We start from the raw sequence: 22,641 nt of genomic DNA, 5'->3' as shown, positions 1-22,641 counted from the left end.
CTGTTGCAGGGCATGGCAGTGTTTTACTGTGTCTATTTTTCAATCACAGCCTCTTATTTTAACATGATCTTTCTTTATATAGGCTGTCAGAATCTCTTTCAACACCTGTAGGATTTATGATTTCTTGAAGAAACAAACCATTCCTGCTTCCCCTTCAGAAGGAGAAGTGATCTATGACATTTCATTCTGTCTCCACACAGCAAAACATTGCAGTCCTGGGGAGGAGGCAGGGAGGAAAAAATTTAAACGTTCAATTAGTCTGTTTCCTGTTGTCTTTTTCCCTTTCACTTGGCTGTTGCTGGTAATGAGTAGCTGTTACGGGGGTGTTGTGTGGGTTCTTGTCTGCCTGCAGTTCCAGTTTTGAAGCCATAGTCATACCTGAAACAGTGAAGACTCCCTTTGAACCTTTCTGTGGTTTTTGATGGGCTCTCTGCTCAAAGTGAAATGTCTGCAGGATCTTGTCCTGTTGGCTCTCTGCTCTCTGACTGTGTCTTAAACCGCACAACCCACGGAAAAGCATGTTGAAAGTCCATGTGGAAGTTCCCGGTTCAGAAAGCACTTCAGTACAGAGTGATAAGGCTCCTTTGAGTTGCAATTTTATGTGTATTCCAGTTCCTCATGAAGGGCCTTTATTCACCTTGAGGCTGAGCCTTCAAATCTGTCTTGAGTGTCCATCTTACATTACTGCTCCTTGAGTCTTGACTGCATGTAACCTCCAGCTAAGGCTCTATGGAATGTATATCCTTTTGTCAGAAAGTTGTACTTTTAAACTGGTGTCTGTATTTGCACTTGAAATTTCTAGGGATGTACCTAAAATCTGAAAAAAACATTCCAAACATTTGGACTTTGGGATGGGAAAAATCTCCTAAAAACTTAGAGGCTTTGAGCCTAAATGCTGAGGAGCACACAGCTTTGTAAGACAAACCTATGAGCATAATTTGATCACAGTTGTATTCTTGTCATGTGAATCACAAGATGCATAACTTAATCTTCCATCATTTTAAGTACCCACTTGCTTTTCGGGATGTTTATTTAAGTTGGAGTCATATGAGGGTGAATTCCATTCAGGAACCTTCCCAAGTACCACATTTGAGAGAAGCACAGTGGCTTTGTGCCTTGTCAGGTTCCTGACTGCTAATTGGTAGTTGGTGGATGCCAGAGGGGGCTCAGCTCTTGTAAGTGGTCTCCCTGACTCAGTTGCTGACTCAATTGGATGATGGATGATCAACTGATGTTGGCTGTGACCTGCTGGATTTCAGATTCACCTGCTAATGTGTGGCTGTTCCCCCATTAGTGGGGTGTGCTGTGAGCTGTGAGACTGCACAATCCTTTGCTGTGGACTTAAAGCCTCCAGTTGAAGAGGACTTCACTCCTTTTTTGGAATTGGTCTCACGTTTTGCACAGAGCTGTTTTCTTTGCAGTAAGCGACAGAACAATTTATGGTCACAGCCCTGTGTCTCTGCCAGCTAAGGTGAAGCTTAGCTGGGCAATGTCCAGTTTTGGGCAGAAACTGTGAAAGTGAAGGGTGGGTTTGGAGCTCTTATTTGGGAAATTACAGAGTATTTGGAAAATCAAACTTGATTTTACTGTCCCTGTCACTGAAGTCTTTGCTCCCAATCTCTGCTTTTGTAGGTGAGGATCGCATTGATGTCCTGGCTGAAATCTGGGATCACTATTTTACAGAAACTCTGCCTACACTTCAGGCAATATTCTACCCGGTCCAGGTAATCTTAATTGTAATTCAGTCAGGTAAAGCAGTGTAACTTCAATGCCTGCTAATGGCAAATGGAAACTTCTCTGCTAGCAGCACTGTTTGACCAGTGGCTGAATAGGTGTCAAAACCTTTAAACTAAATCTGTGAGGAAGGAGACTTTGTCCAAGTCAGAATTAACTGTGTAAGAAGGACTTCTAAAATCTCCTGGACAAGCACAGTGCTTTGGGCTTAATTTATTCCCATTTGTCTACCCTCTGTCTGTGCTTAGCTAAGCTTGGACATTGAAACTGTTGGACTATACCTGTCTAGACTGAAACTCTGAGTTTTTATGGTTCCTCCATTTTTAAGTAGCTGGCACTCTTAGTGCAGATGACAGCACTGACAACTTGTCTTCAGAGGGACAAATCTAAAGATCAGGAGAAAATGTGTTGAACTCACCCCTAATTGCTTTGGAGGGCTTATAGCCCATTTGTGCTTTTGGGTAATCCTCAGTTGGGTTTTTCGAGGCTTTAATAAGGGGTCACATAAATCTATGGGTTAAAGATGAATGAACAATTTTGTGTAAGACCTTTTTACACTGGGTGAGCTGAGTATCCCATCAGAAGTACTGACCTGTATCATTTTTTAATGTAGGCTTAGTCAGGGTTTCTGTACGAGCAGCCTAATTATGTTCCATGAGAGGAAAAAAAGAATGTACCTCATGCAGAGAATGACGTTCTTGGAAATGCTAGTCTCCTCCTCTTGACTTTTGCCTCTTCCATAAGACATTGTTTCCAGAGCCTTTTAAAATTATTTTTCCCTTGTACTGCTTGAAAGGCAGCAGGTAAAGCTCAAAGCTTGCCCTTTTCCTCTAATCCTGAAAGAGAAAGGACTTCTGCAAAGACAGACACTAACCTTTCTACTGTGTTTGTTTTTGTTCTTTCCTTGCTGCAGATGCTTAAAGGTAGGTGTTTGACAGGTAAAACTGTGCAATTATAATACCATCTTTTTCTCTCCTTTTGCAACTAATTCACAGTGAGGGAGTGACCTAATCTTTTTAGGCAGGGGTTTGTCTGCACTGCAGCTGCCTGTGTACTGTGGAAACAGTTGAGCTGTGTGCCATACCCACTGATGCTAAGAGTTCTACCACTCACCAGAAAAATCTACTCCCGTGCTATTTAAACGTCTCTGATCAGAAACCGAACAAAAATTACAGCACTGTGGGTACAGCTTTTGGAAGTAACTTGGTTATAGTGGTGAAAGTGTGACTATGGGATGTTGAGATTCTTTGAAAGCACAGTTTTTTTGCTGTATTTCTCTTGGAACAGTATCTAAATCACTCAAAATATATCATAGAAGCTGTAAAGTTAGGCAAGTATTGCCATTTTATGGATGAGGAACTGAAAGGTAACAGAGGGCATATTTAAAGATTTGTAGGCACCTTAAATTCTGCACAAATGTATGGATTAAGCTGCCTCAGTATATCCAAGAATTTGACCCAGAGTAAGCTGCCCTAGGCTACCACAGAGATGGCTGCAAGTGCAACAAGGTATAAGAAATTGCTCTTATCCCAGGCCAGTGTCCTAATAACAAGATCGGACTTTTCCTAGAAATGGGGAACTATACATAACCATTTATGTGATGTGCCACAACATGTGAAGAGAGCTCATCTAGCAAGTCTTTCATCAGGCTTCAGTTCTTCGCACGCAACTCTGGTAGATGGGAAAGTCAGTTTGTTGTTGGTTCCCTGTCCTTTCCTGCAAATGTCAGCACGATTGTTAAGTTGTGTTCTTCTATGATCCCAGCAACTGCCCATTCAAAATGAAACCAAGTCACCCAAATGTGTAAGCGTATGTTACCAAAGGTAGTAACTAGAAGTAACTTCCTATCTCAGCTAAGTTTAAACCCGAGGCTCATAGCTGTTGCAAAAATATGACCTTTAAGCAGCCAGGTTGGTTAAATTGCTGTACAGAGGGAAACTATGTAAACAGGTCACTGGCTTTCATATAGTTGCAGCTGTTGATGTGGCTACTGATACGGAAAAAAGAATAACAAATCTTGTTTTGTTTGGCACACAAACATGTTTGAATTTTGAAATGGGGTATGAAGTTAATGGGACTAAACTGCATGATATAAATAAAAAGTTTGCAGCTGCTGAAATACAGTTCTGAGATACATACTGGTCTTAACTACACCTCCATGTTTCTAAACACACTGTGGTAGTTTAAAACCACAAAGTGCTTTTATAATGTCCAAGCTACCCTCCGGACTATTTGCTTTAATTCATATTTACATATTGATGATGCTGTTAATTATGACATTAAACCTATTATGAATTAATGTTTAACTGCTGGTAGTTCCTTCCAGCTAAATATTTGCCATGTTGAGTGTGTTATGGAGATCATAAAATGATTCCCAAACAGACTATGGGGCAGAGATTACCATGCTGAGAATAACAAGGCAAACTTTTCAGGCTAAAGAGTACTGGGCAGGGCTGGGAGGAAAATTTCTGCTTTTAAGCTGCAGTGGGGCAAGAGAAAGTCATTCAGACATTAAGCATAGCAGCGGGAAAGGTGGTAACACCAGAATGCCAAATGGAGTTTGACTGTGTTTAAATATGCTGAGAAATATTACGTCGTCCATTAATCCTGCTCACTTGTTGATTTAAAAAAAGTAGCTGTGAGGACATGGAATGCCTTGCAGTGGATATCAAAGCTGCTGTTTTTTAAAATGATGTTTGATTCAAGCAGTCTGGCTAGCTTTGTTCCAGCCTAAATCCTAAAATCTGTAATGGATAAAACTGTGGATTTTTGTCATATCAGCAAGGTCTAAGTTGCAGACACTGAGCAAAACCAGAATCCAACGTAGATCACAGGTAGGCTTACTTAAGGAATAATCTGCACCAACTTCTTTCCCTAACAAACCTTGTCTGGTTTCTCAGCTCTGAGTGGTAAAAGCACAAGCTACATCCAGCCTAGGCTTTGAATGTTTGTGATCAAATTGGATGGCGAGTTTCATGAATATGTAGTCTTTTAATGAAATACAGGCCCATTTTTGGCTCCACTCCAAACCTCGTGGTGCCTCAGAGGACGTGATGCTTATTTCAGAATTTATGTGAGACAGAGCCTGAGAGGAAAGCAACCAAAGAATACTAGGAATCCTCAGCCTGAGTGACTGGGGGGTGTTTTGCCCCAGTAGCAATGGGGAGGACAGACCCTTCCTGTCTGTGTGCATACATGTGTTGGTGCAATGCTCACACATCCCTTTATCAACTCTTGGATTTTGTCTTCTGTGTTTTTTAGGGTCAGGAATTGACTATCCGTCAGATTGCTCTTCTTGGCTTCAGAGACTTGGTCTTGCTAAAAGTAAAGTTGGAAGAAATTCTTCCTCTGGTTCAGACAAAGCTTCCAGCTTCCATTGTCCAGATGCTGTTAATTCTGCAGGTGGGGAGCCTCTGCTTTTCATCTGACTCCACTTGGCTATCTTGACCTCAGTGAACTAATATGAACACCGGAGAATGGGGAGGGTGGAGGGTGTGATGAGGGGGAATGATGTGTGCTTATTTGGGGGTGGTAACTGTAGAAATGAGAGCTGAATTTGGGTGTCCTGAGCTTTCCTAGAAACAGGTAAGGATGTTGCCTTGTAAGAGACGGGTGTTTGTATTTTCTTGGTACCTCTCCTCCCTACCTAGGAACAGTCACAGGACTCTTTCTTCACATAAATTTTCATTTCCCAGCTTCTCCGAATGCCTCTTTGTGCCCTAGTTCTCCTGAGTTCTCAGCTTTGCAATGCAGTGTGAGTCTCCATAACAGCAAATAGTGGAATTTGAATGAGCTGTGGCTTCTGCCTGTCCAGCGCTAGCTCCTTGGCTGGCTGGCATGATAAGCAGTGCCCTTGAGAGGAGAAATACCTTTTGTCAGTAGGCTATACATGCTATACATCTTTCAAAGGCCTCTCCCAAGAGACCCAGACCTTCTGTGAGAACTATCCTCTTTATTCTGACCTCAACAGAGGACTTTCCAAGCATGCCATATACAGCCAACTGTATACCAACTGTTTAATCTTTTCTATATTGCCCAGCCTGACAATCCTGCAAAATACCATATTACTTGTTTGGGTTCATAGAATCGTTCATAGAATGGTTTGGGTTGGAAGGGACCTTAAAGATCATCTAGATCCAACCACCCTGACATGGGCAGGGACAGCTTCCAGCAGACCAGGATGCTCAGAGCCCCACCCAGCCTGGCCTTGAACAATTCCAGAGATGGGACATCACAGCTTCTCTGGACAACCTGTTTGAGTGACTCACCACCCTCACAGTAAAGAATTTCTTCCTAATGTCTAATCTAAACCTACCCTCCTTCAGTTTAAAGCCCTCATAAAAAGTCCCTCTTCAACTTTCTTGTAGGCCCTTTCAGATACTGAAAGGACACAATGCAGTCTCTCTGAAGTCTTCTCTTCTCCAGGCTGAACAACCCCAGCTCAACCTTTCCTCATAGGAGAGGTGCGCCAGCCCTCTGATCATCTTCGTGCCCCTCCTCTGGATTTGCTCCAACAGATCCATGTTTTTCTTGTGCTGGGGGCACTGACCTCCAAGTAGGGTCTCACCAGAGCAGAGTGTAGGGGGAGAATCACATTCCTCAACCTGCTGGCCACACTTCTTTTGAGGCAGCCCAGGACACAGTTGGCTTTCTGGACTGCAAGTGCACATTGCTGGGTCACATCGAGCTTCTCATTCACCAACACACCCATGTCCTTCTCCTCCTCAGAGCTTCTCTCAATCTATTCTCCACCCAGCCTAATATTTGTGCTTTGGATTGCCCCAAACCCATGTGCAGGATCTTACATTTGACCTTATTGAATATCATGAGGTTCGCACAGGGACCTCTCAGGCCTGTCAAGGTCCCTCTGGGTGGCATCCCTTCCCTCCAGCATGTTGACACCACTACACAGCTTGGTGGCTTTTATTTCTTCTCCAGTATAATGAGTGTCTAGGAATGAAACTTTCTGAAACACAATTATAATTGCAAAGGGGCTAAGCTTCTAGTTCTGTATAATTTCTCACTGTTCTGATGTTCCAGTGACCCAGACTATAACAGCAGGAGATATATAATTTTCCCTGAAATATTATTTTAATAAAAGAATCTTGAGAGCAAAGAGGATCTCCAAGCAATACATTTGAGGAAAATAAGCTTATTGAGGCTTTGCAGGAAGTTAAGTCTGAAAGGTTTCTGAAATTACTTTTAAATTGGTTAGTGTTATCTGCCATCTTCATAGCTGTAAGCTGAACCACAGAGGGTGCTTTGCCTGCAGTCCTGCCTAGGAAAATAGCAGTACTTTGCCCAAGGTGTGTTAAGGCTTTTCTACAAAGAGATGTTTCCTGGTAGAACTGCCCTGGTGTAATTATGTCGCTGCAGTACACTGTGCACATCCTCAGTATGAGCATACCTTGAACCTTCCTGTCCTTTGGTCAGAAAAAAGAGCTGGCTGCTGCATGTCTGGGAGGTTATGACTGTGACTAGAACAAGGAGATTGACCTGAATGGCACACAAACCTCCATTTGGTCTTACCAGCTCCACATAGTCTACCAGAATGGTTGGGATATTCCAGTGCAGAGATATTTGACAGACCTTAGGCTTTACTCAAAAACTGTCTAAGGGTAATGCTGACTTTTTATGTTTGATTTTCAGAGTGTCCATGAGCCTACTGGCCCCAGTGAGGGCTATCTACAGCTGGAAGAACTGGTCAAGCAAGTGGTATCACCATACTTAGGTTTGTGTGAGGATCACAGCTCCTCTGGTAGCACCTGCTTACTTGGTAAGACATGCACATCCTACAGAAGCTATTATTAGGGTACACAGGTTGGTTAATGTGAGGCAGTGCACATTTGTGCTGGAAAAGGAGACAGTGCATGACTCTGTGAGAGACAGAAAACAAAGTCTGAAACACCCTTGAGAATGTAGATTTTTGTGACAGGCTTTTTATTTTCCATGACTGACTGAACCATTAATGTTGCACCACTGCACACACCCACCCACCCACACACCCTGAAAAGTACCTCCTCTCTCCGGAGATGGACAGGATTTAAAACTCTGGTCCATGCCTGGGCTACTGCCTTCAACCCAGGGAGAGACCGGGCCTGGTGCTTTGCTGCCCGCTCTCTGTCCCTGCTTGCTACCCTGCTTCAGCTGCCTGAATTCCCATGCTCACTGCTGCATCAACCAGCCTTTGCAAACTGCAGAACTGTTGCATGTTAATTCTGAGGGATTCCAGGGATTCTTGCATAGAGTCTTCATTCCATCTGAGGATTCTGATTGAAAAAAAAAAAAAATTGAAAATCTATGTTTAAAATATGGATAAATGGGTCTAGGTGAGAGAACAGCACTTCAGGAAGAGCATGCTTATAGTGGGAAACTTCCTTATACCTGATCCAGGTTTATGGACATCTTCATGTTGCTGGGATAGTTGGAAAGGTCACTTGACCTGTACTGAAGCTTCTAGATGTCCTGGATTTCTGCCAGCTGAACGAGGCACCTGTGTCATTAAAAAAAAATCACACAAACTGGCCTTTTAAAGTTAATATGCCTTGAAACCATTGTACTTACTTTGATTTTAGCTGCCATTTATTTGTGGGCCAAGGTGGACCAAGGTGGCCTTTTGTCCCTGCTCCACCCTGTGCTGAGCTCAAGGAAAGAATGAACTTGTATTTGCAGTACAAGACATTGACAGCAAAACAGCACTTTTCTGCAAATAATCTTGGTATGTTCAAAGTGCTGCTGTGGTGGTGGTTTCTTTTCCTTAACTCCCTCTTGTAAACAAACTTCTTTCTCTTCCTCTCTCCCTCTTTCAGTCATCTTTTTGCTGTCTCAGAACCAGTTTTTTCTCTCACTGGGCAGCCTGTAACAATGATGAAGCCCAGTAGGTTCCCTGTAGTAGCTTTTGGGAAATGCACTGTTGGGCTTTGGGTACACTTGCATTCTCCACAGCTGCTGTGGAGGCCAAACTGCCCTCTGGACTGGAGACTTCAAGAAGGATGAACGTTGAGAAATGTGACTGAAGGTGTCTGATCCCAGCTATGAATACTCATAAGACTTCTGCCTGCAAGTCTGCTATATCTTAAGCTTGATTTATAGTGAGAGAGGAGCACAGCAGGGATAGGTGTGAAAGGGGACAGGACCACTCACAGAGGAATTGTAGAGGGCAATATTCCCACCTGCTCTTCTGTTAGCACCCTTGTTGCTTTGCCTGTGTAAGTTAGCCATAACCTGCATTGGAAGGATGGAGTATGCCAAAGGGATCCAGTTTTCTAAGAAACAATGTTTATATTGGGGATAGGAGAAGATAAAATTAAAACATTCACCCTATTTCCTCATATATTAAGACTAACATCACTGCTGATCTGAGTTTGCTTCCAAGTTTATATTCCTTGTCATAAGGCACAAAATAGAAATAAAATGTCTAGTTAAGCTATGCCTGACAACTCTGTTAAGAGACTGTCTTTTGTGGTCAAGAAAGTAGAGGGAGTAAAGTAAAGCAAGAAATGAATGTTCAGAGTTTACCCTAATTTCACCTGATTCTCATCATAAAGGATTTTAACTTTCTTGCACAAAAATCATCTGTGGATGTTTTTTCCTTGAAAGAGTTGGATCCCAATGCCCTTCAGCACTACAGCTTGCTGTGGCTTGAGCTGCAGATGAAACCTAACGAGTATATGCATTGTAACCAGCCTCAAAAATTATTGGTGCATGCTCTCAAGCAAAAAATGACCCAGTTTGAATGAATGTATTACTGGCAGTAACAGGGTGAAGTGCTGACATAGCTTGGCTGCTGCCAGTGGTGGAGTTTTGGCTGCTCAACCGTGCCTCCCTGCAACAATATAGAGTTTGTTTTCTGCTTTTGTTCCTGATGCAAGCTTCCAAAACTTTTATAACCTTCAGTGATAAGTGCCTTGCTTTGCATTTTGTTACTCTCTCTCTTATGCTCAGCAGTCTTGGTGTAGGCCTTTTATATGGTTTAAAGTCTCTGACTTCATGAAATGAGACTCTGCACTTCAGTGAAGTTGCTGAGAAATGAGACAGGTATGGAATAGCTTTATCAGCTGCTGTAGAGATAGACCACAGGAGATGTTTAACATGACATGGCCATGCTGCACAGCAGTGGAAGCCAGCAGGTGCTGGCTGACTCATATTGTATAATTCAACCTGCTAGGGGAGTGAATTAGAGTGGGTCAAGGCACAAACTCTGATCACTGCCTTTCTAAAAACTTTGAGTATCAGAATTGAAATAGCACTTCATGATACAGGACTGGGAGCTGTGCCTTGAGTCTGAGTTTTAGACCAGGCATTGTTTCCCCTTAATGGTTTGCTGAGGAGATCGCACACCCCATACCCATCAATTCTGTGTCACTGCCTTATCCCTGCTGCCCAAGTGCTGACCTTCTCTCATGTGCCCTTCCCCCAGGCTGTTGTGGACTGCTCCTGTGCACTGTTAGGTGTTTTCTGTGTCTATCACCCAGACCAGACATGTTGCAAGATGGATGAAATTTTTGTTTTCTTGCATGATCTTTGAAAGATACAGTGGGATAATGCCAGCAGAATGGCCTTTACCTAGGCAGATGGAGAGGCAGTGCAATATAAGCATCAGGACTTTTGCATTGACAACAGCTAATAGCACCTCCTGAGAGAAATTTTTCAGAGGAGGAGATGGCAACTCAAGTCCTCTCTAAATATTTTTTTTTTTTTGGAGACTTGTGCCGCTTTAGCATTAATCATTTTAGTGAACCTGCACATGAGAGCTCCTACTCAGTTCTCATCCCTGGATAAGGAAGGAAATCACCAGGATGCTCAAGAAAGTCCCTTGGCTGCACTTGTGACTTTTTGACTCACTTTGCTCACAGGCACCAGGACCATTGCCTTATAGCATGACAGGAGGTCTCTCCTTACTGGGGGAGAGGCAGATCTCCTTTCCAAATCCCCAACAGTATGAACTAGTGAGCACCTGAATGTTTTCAAGTGGTAAGGAGGTGAGACACTACAGCTGCACACTGAATTATCTCTGTTCCCTGAGGCCAGCCTAGCAGTTTGAGCAATGCTTTATCTGTGCTCTATTGACCATTCTGGCTTCCTTTTTCTCTTCCAGAGAGACGGTACTCCAGATCCCGTCCTAAGACTGATGTACTGAATTATCCATCTCACGTGACGACCCGGCAGCCCAGTGAGATGGCCCTCACCCCACTGACAGAGCAGGAGGGCGAGGCTTACCTGGAGAAATGTGGTAGCATCCGTCGCCACACTGTTGCAAATGCTCACTCGGATATCCAGCTCCTGGCAATGGCCTCCATGATGCACACGGGAATGGTCGTTGAGGAGTCAGACAGTACTGACAAGTGCCTCCTCCTGCAGCCCACTTGTTTCAGCCACAGGCAGTGCTCCAGTGAGCCCAGTATCGCTGATGGGCCAGAGGGAGTCGTGGCAGCAGCAAGTAGGCAGGACTCTGCAGAGCTGAACTGCACATCCGTCAGCTAGAAGAAGACTTGCTGAGGAGTGGAGAACTGTATGCACTAAGCTGGACAAAGTGTCCTGTCATCCCTGTGGGGAAAAAAAAGAAAAATTTGAATTTTGCTCATGTCATTGAAATGGCCTCGAAAGTTCTTATGTCTGAGAATGCTCTCCTGATTTGATTTTTTACCAGTCTGGGATCATTGTTGATGATCACAAATGACCACTGAGGGCTGCAAAGGTTTTGCTGTTGAACAGTACAGTCTACCTTCTTGTAAGCTTTCTTCCTCTACTAGTATAAACCTTTTGTCATCAGGTTTCTTTCTGTTTCTTTGGTGTGATACAAACTGACCTCTTTCTGCTTTTCTCCATCTTTCCCAGTGTTGTGCCGCTTATTTGTTTTTTGTTCCTGCAGTAGAGACCTCTGTGCTAAGTGTTCTCTTTGGTTCTGGTGCTAGTGTGGTGAATGCTGAGGACTGCATTTCTCTCTTTTAAAGTTGAACTCAGGGATGAAACCATTTGAGTCCTCCAGAAAGATCTGCTGAGGTGGCTTGTGAGAGAAGGAGATCCTTCACTTTGCCTCCCGTGGGAATGGATGAAAAGTCCAAACTGGAACAAATCAGACCCACTTTTTTCCCAGACCTGAAGAGAACTGAGTGTACATGGAGTCTGAGCTGAGTACTTCATATGTACTTTACTTAGTTCCAGTCATATCTTGGGGGTTGTGGCATAAACTGCGCAAAGTGTAAATGTGGTGTAAATGGTGTAAATGCTGGGTGTGTAAATTGTGTGTAAAATGTAATCCTGAGCATCCTGGCATTTTCCTCTCAAAATTTGCTCTCAAATTTCTGTGGTGATAGGGCTACAGTGAAAAGAGACAACTAAATGGATTCCTTTGGGAAGAAGATGCTGGGCAGAGTTTGCATTTGTGCAAGAGACATAAAAGTGCTCCTCAGCACTGGGCCATCATGATGCTAGACCAAGAGATAATGAACAGGATTTCATCCCTGGGGCTATGCTGGTGCTTTTAGCACTTGCAGATTTCATGAGACCAAAGACAGCGAAAGGGGTGTAGAAAGGAGTCCTGTCTCAGTGGTGCATTCATGAAGCGCTCCTGACCTCCAGTGGTATCTGACTTAGTGCAGTGTTGCTTTTCAGATAAAGTAAGGGCTCTTTGCAGCCTTTGGTTTTGTTTTTATTTTGAAGAATAGGAATGGCCCAGTTTGCAAGTGTCTGTGTCAGGCACTGCAGTCCTCAGTGTCTGTTTTGTAGCATCACTTGGTACTCAAATGCTGCTTCTATGGGAACAGAACCAATCTGTTCAAGCTGTCCCTTGGGATACTCTGCTGATGTCTTGCTAAGCAGATTTGCAAGTGTAATTACAGGCTTGAAGGTGAACTGAAATGCTGCCTTAAATGTCAAATTTCATTAAAAACGTGGACATAACAAAGCTACCACTTGAATCTAGTCTTTACAGTATTGACCGTAAATAAATTGGTCTTGACAAGAAAACAGAAGGTAAAGATGAACCTTCAGGACATTTTTTTGCTGTGACATTAACTGCAGAATGTGCCCTGCTTCTGTTGGGCATTAAATGTTTCTGCTCCACTGCCTGCACTGAAAGTACAGTGCTGGCCTGTCAGGATTTGGCCTCAGTAGCATGTGCAGCAAAAAGGAGGCAGACTAGCATTATTATCTGGCAACAAAGCATCAGAAATACCAGCTATGAGCACAAGCCCATGCCATCTTTAAAAATGAGGGTGTTGCTTTGTCTACTGTAGTTTGCAAATGTTGAAAGAAATATTGAAAGGGCCTACTTTTCCTTGCTGTCACCAATGGCATCCTAATTGGCCTTTGTGTGGAAACACCAAGTGTTTTGATCACCGGCTGTGCTTATATGTTGAAGAAGAGAGCTTGAGTTGTGCTGGCTGCTTCCTCCTCAGAGCGTGCACAGTCAGATGGAATGCCAGGAAGATGTGGCTTTAAGCAATCTTCCCTTCAGGTGGGTTATAGAATAAATTGCTCTCCTATTCATAAATTAGACTGACTGATCAGGCCAACTTATTTGTTGTCTTCTGCCCCAGAGTGGCCATGGATTGTGGTGGACCTCTGAAATCTCTGTGCTGACAGCCAAACCTAGTAGATACCTGGTTTCACTGTGGCACAGTCCCTCCACTGTGGGGCAAATGAAGGCATCCTGCTCAAAAGTAATTTATTTTGCCCCTTGCAGTGATTTAAAGCCTTCTCTTAGTTGCATTGAGGCATATGGAGAAGCGATCACCCTGCAGCATTTCAGTTCACTGTTCATGAATGCTTTTCTTGTTTATGTTTCTCCTCTTTCCATTTGACTTCTGTAAATACCCAAACCATTCAGATCTGTGAGCACTGCCCTCTTTTATGCTGAAAATTAGGACGATTTATTTATTTCCATACATATTCTTGGATCATCTCTAGGGCTAATAGGAGTTAGCCCTGATTTTAACTTGAATTTCTTTAATTTTACACATATGTATAATTTGAATTATTTTGGTTTTGTCTCTGTTACTTTGCAAAAATTTGCACCAGGCCCTCTGAATCATGCACTTCCCCAGCTGTTTTGTTTTTTAGGGAGAATTAAAGCTGGTGGCTTTACATTGTAAGCTGAAGTAAACAAAACCTGTTCTGTAAACCACACCAAGTATATGGTCATAAGTACCACTTTTACAGCCATGTGAGATTGCACAAGCCTCTGCAAATGCAGACCTCTTACAGGTAAACTGGGTGAACCTGGAAGTGGTTTGAAAGCTGTGCCCTGAAGCTGCCACGATGGTTGCACGAGGCTGGAACTGAAGCGCTGAGTGGCTGCTCTCCACTGAGGAAGCTCTCAGTCCCCTGGAAGCAAAAAGCTAAGTCAAGTTCCTGGGCCAGACCTGTGGCATGAGAAACATTTGCATTTTGGATATAGGGGTCTGGTTTGGGGTTGCACTTTGCTCACCATGTCACACAGCCAGGGCCACAGGGCTGATCTTTTCTACTTCATGGTAACCAACCTGAGAAAACCGCCTGGAAATACTGTCAGAATGGGAAGAAGGGATTTCTCTCACTGCCTCCCAAAGTTTATTACCTTCTACCTTGATAATTACCTAGACTAAGTCACTTCTCATTAGACTAAGTCTGTGTTCTCTTTTTACTCAGTCTCCTTAAGGTAAGTGATTAATCCTCTCTGTCCTTACAATTCTGTCATAAACTTACTAAGGAGGCCTCAGCAGAAAGCTATTTTTAGTACAACTAGCCTTTTTCCTGACATTCCCCATAGGCAAGCAGCATGTTTTTATTGCCAGCGAGCAGAGCATCTTCAGTCTCTGGTGAGGTTGGCAGCAACTTGGTTTATTTTTTTGTTTGTTTGTTTCAATCAAAAGAAATGTAGTAGATTTTCATGCTGTCACTGATGGCATAGGGGAAACACTTCAGGGTTTGGACTGATGATGAGGTAGGGTATTGCCCTTTCTTTTTAAGCCTAAATGGCAATGGGTTCACCTGGAAGGAATGGCCTTTTGGCACTTACAACTGAGTCAACAGACTGAAAATATTGGGCTCTTACAGGCAGCCTGTGTGTCCCAGAGAGGAGAAACCGAGGGATCTAGTGAGAGACAAATTGTGGCATTTGTAGTGTGCCTACTTACATGAACTTCTTATTCCTGCTGTAGCCTCAGACTAACAAGTTTCCCTTACTGGATTCTCTGTTTCTTCCCAACTTGGACTCTTCCCCATGTCAGCAGCAAGACTCCCAGGCCTGGCACACACACTGTACTATGTGTGTGGGATGTTCCAGTGACAAAAAGGGGAGCAGTGCAGAAACTCAGCCAGAGTTTATGACACTGACTTGCACTGAGTTGCCAGAATCAGAACTGAAAGCTCTGTGCTAAGAGCAAAAAATGCTGCCTGTGCAGAGGGCTACAGGCAGGACCTTCATGACAGTCAAAGTCCAACTCTTGATGGGTCTTTCTCGTATTTAGAAAGAAGCAGAAGAAGGGCTGTTTTTAAGTACAGGGGCTATACAAGTAAAAGTGAGCTTCTCATTCTCAGCTGAATATGGAGGCAGATAAAGATCTATTCAGCTGTGAAAACTGCAGCCAGCAGAAGTGAGTGATTGTGTTTTATCCAGTGATTTAAATGTAGCAGACACCTACCTGTCCGTGAGGCTGGGGTCCCTCCTCACAGAGCCCCTTCCATAGCTCTGCCAATCTCCTATGCAGTTTGGTCAGTGATGTGTCTTCAAGGGGCGGTGGAGGAGGCTGGGAAAATCCACCCTCTTTGTCCTTTGTGGCAAACCACCCACTCCTGTAAGAAATGTAAGCATTATACAAAGCCATAGAAAAAGTGTCTAAACTCCCAAAAGAGGCCAGTCTGGCTGTGTTCCCTGGCTGCCCCCTTCCACACCTGGAAGAGGCCTCTGCAGAGCCAGCACCGCTTCCCACTCAGAAAAGCAGATGAGGAGGAAAGACCTACCCTGGTGCAGATGCCCCACGGTGCCCAGGGAGTTTCCCAGGGGTATGTGAGCTGGAAATTCAGCCTACAGTCAACATGCTCCATAGGAAAGTTGCTGTAAAATTTCCTCTTACTTAAAAGTGGGAAGGGTGGGGTATTTGGTATTTCCCTGAGCAAAGGGGAGGTAATTAGTCATCCTATTTGTGTTTCAAGTGTGAAAAGCAGATCTGACAGCACAGCAACAGGCTACATGGGATATTCTCACGTGATCACACATTTGGAGCAGTGTTCTCTTCACCTTGCTATCCCAACAGCTCCAGGTAAGGGCACCATCCACTCAGCTACATAAACCAAAGCTTTTAAACAGAACTACTAGCTGTTAAAGCAACTTAGCAGGAAAGGTACAGCGCATTCTCATCAATGTGGTGCTCAAAATTGCATGCTGTAAAATAGCTGCCATGTTCCACCTGAGAAGTGGCTGCCCTTTATTCATTACTTGCACCTGAAGATACTTGGAGTACCATTGTTAGTTATATCCAACCATTTTTTCCATCTGGAAGAGCAAGTGATGTATAATTGTTGTGCCAGTTTACATCTCTCCTGTGTGTAAGTAAGTTCATCCCTTCCAGGGGGCAAATCCTACCCCAAGCATTTCTCCAAGTTTTGTGAAAGCTGTCCTAAGTACACAAGGAGTGGCAGCAGAGATGTATGAATAGTTTGGGTGCATTTCTCCAACCCTAATGACGAAAAGAAGTAACAATTCCAGTGCAGAAATAAGTGAACTGAAAAGTGTCATTATTTATGGGTACTTGCTGGCTGCATCTGGCCAACACACTCTCTGGGCAACAAATACGGGTTTGTGTGTAGAAGACTCACCTGTATGGAATAATGTATGAGAGAGCAATTAAGAAGAGATACATGGAGTTAAAGGAAATAGCTGACTAGATTAATCTTTACCCAAATAATTAGTATAACAGAAGGTAGGGTAGAGGCTTAATTATAGTTTGATCATCAAAATTTTCAATGAGCAAAAGGAAAGCAGATTCCTTAAAAAAAAAAAAATCTCAACTAACAACTAAACAAAAAGACAAGGGTCTCACCTACCCTAAACACCTATAATGGTACAGAGCAGATTTGCAGTAGTTATAAATTGCAGCAATGTTTAGGAGTTGCTGTTTCAAGTGTCTGTCATTAGGCTTCAAAGCTAACTCCCGCTTATGCCAAGAGCTGGTTTGTAATTCTTGTGGCATAATTATTACAGACTGTGCAGTAACAACCTCTGTTACATTGGAAAATAGATTGGAGTCAAAGAACCATTCTTTATGACCTCAAAATTTGTGAAGTCAGCTGCATTGGCTCACACACAGGACACGGGACTTTTTTGCAGTTGCTAAAATAATTGAAAAAAAAATTTTTTTAAAAACCCTGAAAGAATGAGTTCTGTGAGAATTGCTTGGGCTTCTCAAAGAGCAGACAGACCAGTTACAAGATGCTTGGATTCAAATCAGTACTGCAACAAGCACTACCTAGAAAGTGATAGAATGTATATACGTTAAATAATAGCAGAGAAACCACAGACTCTGTGCCATAAATTACCTACCCTGTAGGCCTCCTAGACTGATTTACATCCATTATTGGTAAGCCAGCCCTCTTCTCCACCTTTTAAAAGTGGGTTTTTAATCCAGTTCACACTAAATGCTTATTGACTAAGATATCAGTGGTTCTTGGAGTAGAAACAAGTTCAGCCTTGTCTCCTACATAACTATATCTAAGGGACGGCTTCATTATGACTGTGCTAAACCCACTGTCTTCTTCCATGCACATCCCAGGCCAATGGATTATGTATTTACTGTGTGGTTGGATATAAGAGATGAGAGAGGCTGTTCTGCAGGAGGGAAGTGATGGTACATGTGAAAGGTCTGCCTCCAGCAGTATATGCACTATATTTAGAAGAAACACCCTGTTCTAATAATTTCTCTTTCCCCTCACCCGCCATGGTGGGAATGGGAGGGGAGTTCTGATGTGCCTTTGGGACTTCGAACCTTGAGGATTCAGAAACACTGTCCATTATATGTTTGAGTGAGTGCTGGGGAAGGGAGAGGGGAGGAAATTTCTTGTGGTTTTCCCCCATCCTAGGAGAGGAGAGGGAATTTCTTGTGGTTTTCCCCCATCCTGTTTTTTTTCAGAAGATTGTGGTGGCTGAGCAGCACTGTATTTGGTAGTGCAGATGGAGCTGCTCTGAGCTCCTCTATTCAGCCTGTCACTGGATATCATCAGTCTCTCTTTTGCCTCTGAAATGTTAGACAACTTTCTTCCCCGAAAGCCCTGTGGCAGATTGGAGACGCGCTGCCCACTGCACCCACAGTTCTGGTTAAATGCAGTGGCTCATCCTCAACAGCACTGTGTAAAGAAAACTGCTGTCCAGCCACCCAGGAGCCACTCTGGGAGTCATACTCTAATCACCTGAGCCACGACTGAAGACCCTTCACAAAAGCCTGATCTGGGTCCCTCCTCAGAGGCACATAGGCCAAGCCTGAAAGGGCTCCAGGTGCTTAGGATCACATGCAGCCTCTGGCATAGCTTGTGGGGAAAGCAAGGTGTGTGCACAGGAGAAGAAGCTTTTGGGTTAGGAACAGCCATGCCCATACTCAGTATATCTCTTCAACCTGTCTCCTATCAGGCAGGGCAACCTGTAGTGAAGGGTGGAAGTGAGACTAATGTGGTCTTGCCATTAAGGCTGGAATCTTCTTTTTCTTCATACACAGATAAAAGATACCAAAAATGGCAGCTCTGTTAGAAAGCAGCCCATGAGAAACATATTGCTAAAGCCTTGGATGGAGGAAGACAATTATTTAGCTCACTGGACAGCAGGGAACTCTGTTATGTTGCAAAATTACCCACTGACCTTTCAAAGATTCAGCCTGCAGCTGGGTACAAGTTAACCTCATGAACTTGAAGGAAAGCAAGTAAATAGGATGGTTAAACGAACTGCAGCAGATCCACTTGCATATCTGAAGGTCAGCCAATAGTGTAAAACAGGCATAGACTGCTCTAAGGGTTAATGGTCACAATGTAAACAGGGAAAAAACCCATTGAGCGTCTATCTTGCTTTGTATCAGAACTGCTTCTTCAAAGACATTCCTTTCTGTGGTACTTACTCAGTGATGAACTGTGACACTGGGGTCCTGGTCTGAGAACTGGTGTCTGGGAAACTGGACAAGCAAATGAATTAATAAAGTTATCAACTGAAAGTCTGGGCAAATAAACACACACCCCCCCACACACCCCCATCTCCCAAGACATAGATCTGTGTGTAAAAGGAGACCAAAGCCTAGGAAGAAGAATAGGTTTTGTACATTTTTATGTTGCTGTGTGCTCTGGGGTTAACAACATGAGTGTGAAGGTGCATCCACATCGCCTTTCTGATGGATCAAGAGTGACAGGACTAAAGCTTGAGTTTGTGCTTTTTTTTCCTAGACCAAACCAGCATTAATTGTTGGAAAAAGTGAGGAGAAAATGCATGAGTTTTTCTGTGGAAAGTGGGTGCCAGCTTGCAGGAGAGGCAGGAAAACAGCACGTGATGAAAACCTGGTACTTGGTCTTGCACCCACAGCAAAGGTGGAGTAACACAATGAGCTAACACAGACTGGTATGGAAGGTCTCAGCTGAAAATAAAGATTTGTTATGATGGGCCCCAAAAACGCCAAAAGACTAAGACCAAGATAAAAAATCCACATACAGATTCATAGAATCACTAAGGTCAGAAAACACCTCTAAGACCATAAAGTCCAACCCTTAATCCAACACTGCCAAATCCACCACTAAACCATGCTCCAAAGTGCCTCATCTACACATTTTTGAACACTGCTAGGGATGGTGACTCCACCACTTCCTTCGGCAGCCTGTTCCAATGCCTGACCATCCTTCCAGTGAAGAAATTTTTCCTAGTATCAGATCTAAACCTCCCCTGGTGCAACTTGTGGACATTTCCTCTCATCCTGTCACTTGTTACTCGGGAGAAGAAACTGACCCCCACCTGGCTACAACCTCCTTTCAGGCAGTTGTAATCAATCAGAGCAATAAGGTCACCCCTGAGCCTCCTTTTCTCCAGGCTAAACAACTCCAGTTCCCTCAGCTGCTCCGCACAAGACTTGTGCTTTAGACCCTTCACCAGCACAGTTGCCCTTCTCTGAACACATCCAGCATCCCAACATCTTTCTTGCAGTGAAGGGCCCAAAACCGAACAAAGTGTTAGAGATGCAGCTCGAAAGAACCATGAGGAACTAGAATTCTACAATAAAATTGCTTTCTTTTACGCCCTTTCAGATTTTGGTAAGGACATGTGAAGGTGTTGGATGCACAGCTGTGGCTCAAAAACCTGGGGAGTGTTGGATTGGACTGGGGCTATCTTTATTAGAGCTTATGATTTTTATAATTTTTACTTTTACAGAGATACACAGTAGATATATATGTGTATATATAAATAGATATATGATCTATTTATAATATAATTACATTTGTATATACTTAATACAGTAAATAAATATTACATTATATTTGATAATTTAAAAACATTTTTATATACATGATATAATTTTTAATTGAGTTTATAATTATCTAATTCTCTTTATCTGAGACTATTACAGCCAGACTGAGAATATATAGGAGTCAGAAATAGGCAGAGGTTAAAACACGGTTCTTTTGCATTCATACCCTGGTTTCCATTGGTGAAAGCAGTGGACAAGGAAACAAGAAATCCACAGTGGGCATTCATCACTGTCCTGCTATTTAATTGTTTGGTCATGGTGTTTGGTGGTCTGACCTTTCTTTTCCCAATAGTACTGACTTACCTTTGAGGATCACTGTGTCTTCTACCCTTACAAAGTCTAACCCCTTCCATTCCCAGAGGATTCAAACCCACACTCTGTACAGATCACTGAATTGAATTTAAAATATTGATTAATTCCCTGCCTTTTAGCTAGAAGGATGAGTGCAGGCACATGCCTATATAAAGGACTTTGGCATGAAGAAACTCAAGCTGAAGGACTTGTTTCTAGGAGGTGAATCACACTGGATGCACCTGCTTAGGCAAGTCTCAACTCCACACTGTGTGAAGTTTATCGCACCTGGGTGTGATACTGAAACTGGGAAAACTTGTATGTGTCACTTTCCTTGGCAGTACCACGGCTCCTTCACACCCTGTTAGCAAAGCCCGAGTTCATACCTGGCTAAAATCACCACTTTATGAAAGGCAGCAACAGAAACAAAGCTAAATAAATCTTGGAGAGAAACAAGTGCATGCATGCATACATGAATACCAAAATGGAAATAAAAATGCTAACTCAAGCATACTGTAGTAGGACTTAAAAAGTCAGACTCACGAACTTCGCATGACACCTTCGCATGACACCCTGCTGCTGAGTGAGCACTCAGAGAGAGGAGCATCTGCTGCTGAAGACAGAAGGGAAAACCAGTGATACCAATACGGGTCTGTAGCAGAGGAGTAAGGACTCTGCAGGTCAGGTGAGACAAGGAAAGATTTGTGCTGCTGCCTTGTCATTTTTTTTTTCTTTTTTTCTCCAGCATGTCCTATTCCATCCAAGAGGAAAACCCCCAATCAAAATGGGCCTTTCAGAGCTGTGCAACCCAAATGGTTGTTTCTGCAGAACAAAGGGGTTCAAAGAACATGATCACCAAAAGACTAGACAGTGAAGCAGGCTCCCAGGATTTGAGCAGAAAGATTACCTTCATAATGCTGTAGCTCACTCTTTATCTTCAGCACACAATAGCAAGGTAAATTCATTTTTATAACTTTTTTTTTTTTTAACAGAAATTTGCAATCTTTTAGAAGGGATGAGAAGTGGTGGCAACAGTTCTGCTTGGGATAAAATATGAGTGAGGAGGGACTCAAGATATGACTAGTACTATAGAATCTTTCTGCTTCCTTGCAGGCAAGAGGAAATGAAAAAAAAGAAAGGATGGGAAAACAAGGACAGTTCTGTCTGTGGGTTAGCTTTTTATTGCAGTTTGCAAACTGGAAAAGACTGCAGAACTAACACCAACTCTTCACATATCCTGAGCCCCGACAAGCTTTAAACAACTTAAAATAACTTAAGCATATAGCTGCCTATATGCTCAGAGACATGTATATTTATCAAGAAGGTTAGGTTTAGTTATAAAAATCTTAAAACCAGTAAACGAAAAAGACCTGAGGGCCACAGATTCCAGTATTTGGTGTTTCAGGTTACTAAGACTATCAGATCCTGTAAGGGTGGTGGTGGTATCAGGATCCACTCAGTCCAGTGTGGTCAAGCTGCTCCTTCCAGATGCACAGACAAAGACTCAGTGGTGGGCAAATGATGAGAGTGAGACAGTGGTGAAGTGTTTCCTTTGATAATTTTTTTTGCCAGGAAAAAACTGAAATAACAGTTTCCTATTTGAGTGGCATGAGTGTGGGTTTGGTTTTCTTTGGCTTTTTTTTTTTTTTAAATCAAAGATGAGGAACAGGCACAGGCAGAATTCATCAGCCATCTTACTCACTTCATCCAGACAGGCCTACATTCTCTACTCACCATTTTTGGTCCATTGGTCCATTAACCTCCCATTCTATTGCCTTGTAATTATTGTATATGCAAAGAGCACACTCAACACTTTTCAGGGCTAATTTAGTGAGTTTTGTGGACTTCTGTAAATGCTGTTTTGGAACAGGCTAAACAGTCACAGCTTCTAAGTGAGAAACTCAGCACATAACAGCTGAAGTGCAGCACTGTGTGTATTCATGTACTCACCCAGGATAATACAGGAAGGAATGGCACAGGGAGTTTTCTCTTTCCAGATGGAAGAGCCTTTAGTACTGGGCTAGTGCTTTTTGGGGATGAGCAAGGCAGCAGAGCAACTGGTTTGGCACTAGAAAGGATTTCAGTTAAAACAAACACATTCTTCTTGTGAAGTCATTTCAATGAACTGGAATTTGTCCTATAAAAC

At 43.1% G+C, this 22,641-nt stretch overlaps 1 protein-coding gene across 3 annotated transcripts in view; it reads left to right on the top strand.

The window, feature by feature from the left end:
* Positions 1 to 13,858, top strand: part of PRR5L (proline rich 5 like) — a 41,925-nt gene extending 28,067 nt beyond the window's left edge. For all 3 annotated transcript variants that reach the window (XM_050334945.1, XM_050334944.1, XM_050334946.1), the window contains 4 exons: positions 1,633 to 1,724; positions 4,996 to 5,136; positions 7,384 to 7,510; positions 10,832 to 13,858. In XM_050334945.1, coding sequence (XP_050190902.1) covers positions 1,633 to 1,724; positions 4,996 to 5,136; positions 7,384 to 7,510; positions 10,832 to 11,217 — 746 coding nt within the window. In that variant the 3' untranslated portion in view covers positions 11,218 to 13,858. The remainder of the gene's footprint in view (positions 1 to 1,632; positions 1,725 to 4,995; positions 5,137 to 7,383; positions 7,511 to 10,831) is intronic.
* The last annotated feature ends 8,783 nt before the right edge of the window (positions 13,859 to 22,641 follow it).

Source organism: Myiozetetes cayanensis, unplaced genomic scaffold (assembly GCF_022539395.1).
Source record: "Myiozetetes cayanensis isolate MyiCay16 unplaced genomic scaffold, myiCay2020 scf6-25, whole genome shotgun sequence".
In the NCBI taxonomy this organism is placed as follows: domain Eukaryota; kingdom Metazoa; phylum Chordata; class Aves; order Passeriformes; family Tyrannidae; genus Myiozetetes; species Myiozetetes cayanensis.
The sequence above is the reverse complement of the archived record's forward strand: the minus strand, read 5'-3'. Positions and strand labels throughout refer to the sequence as shown.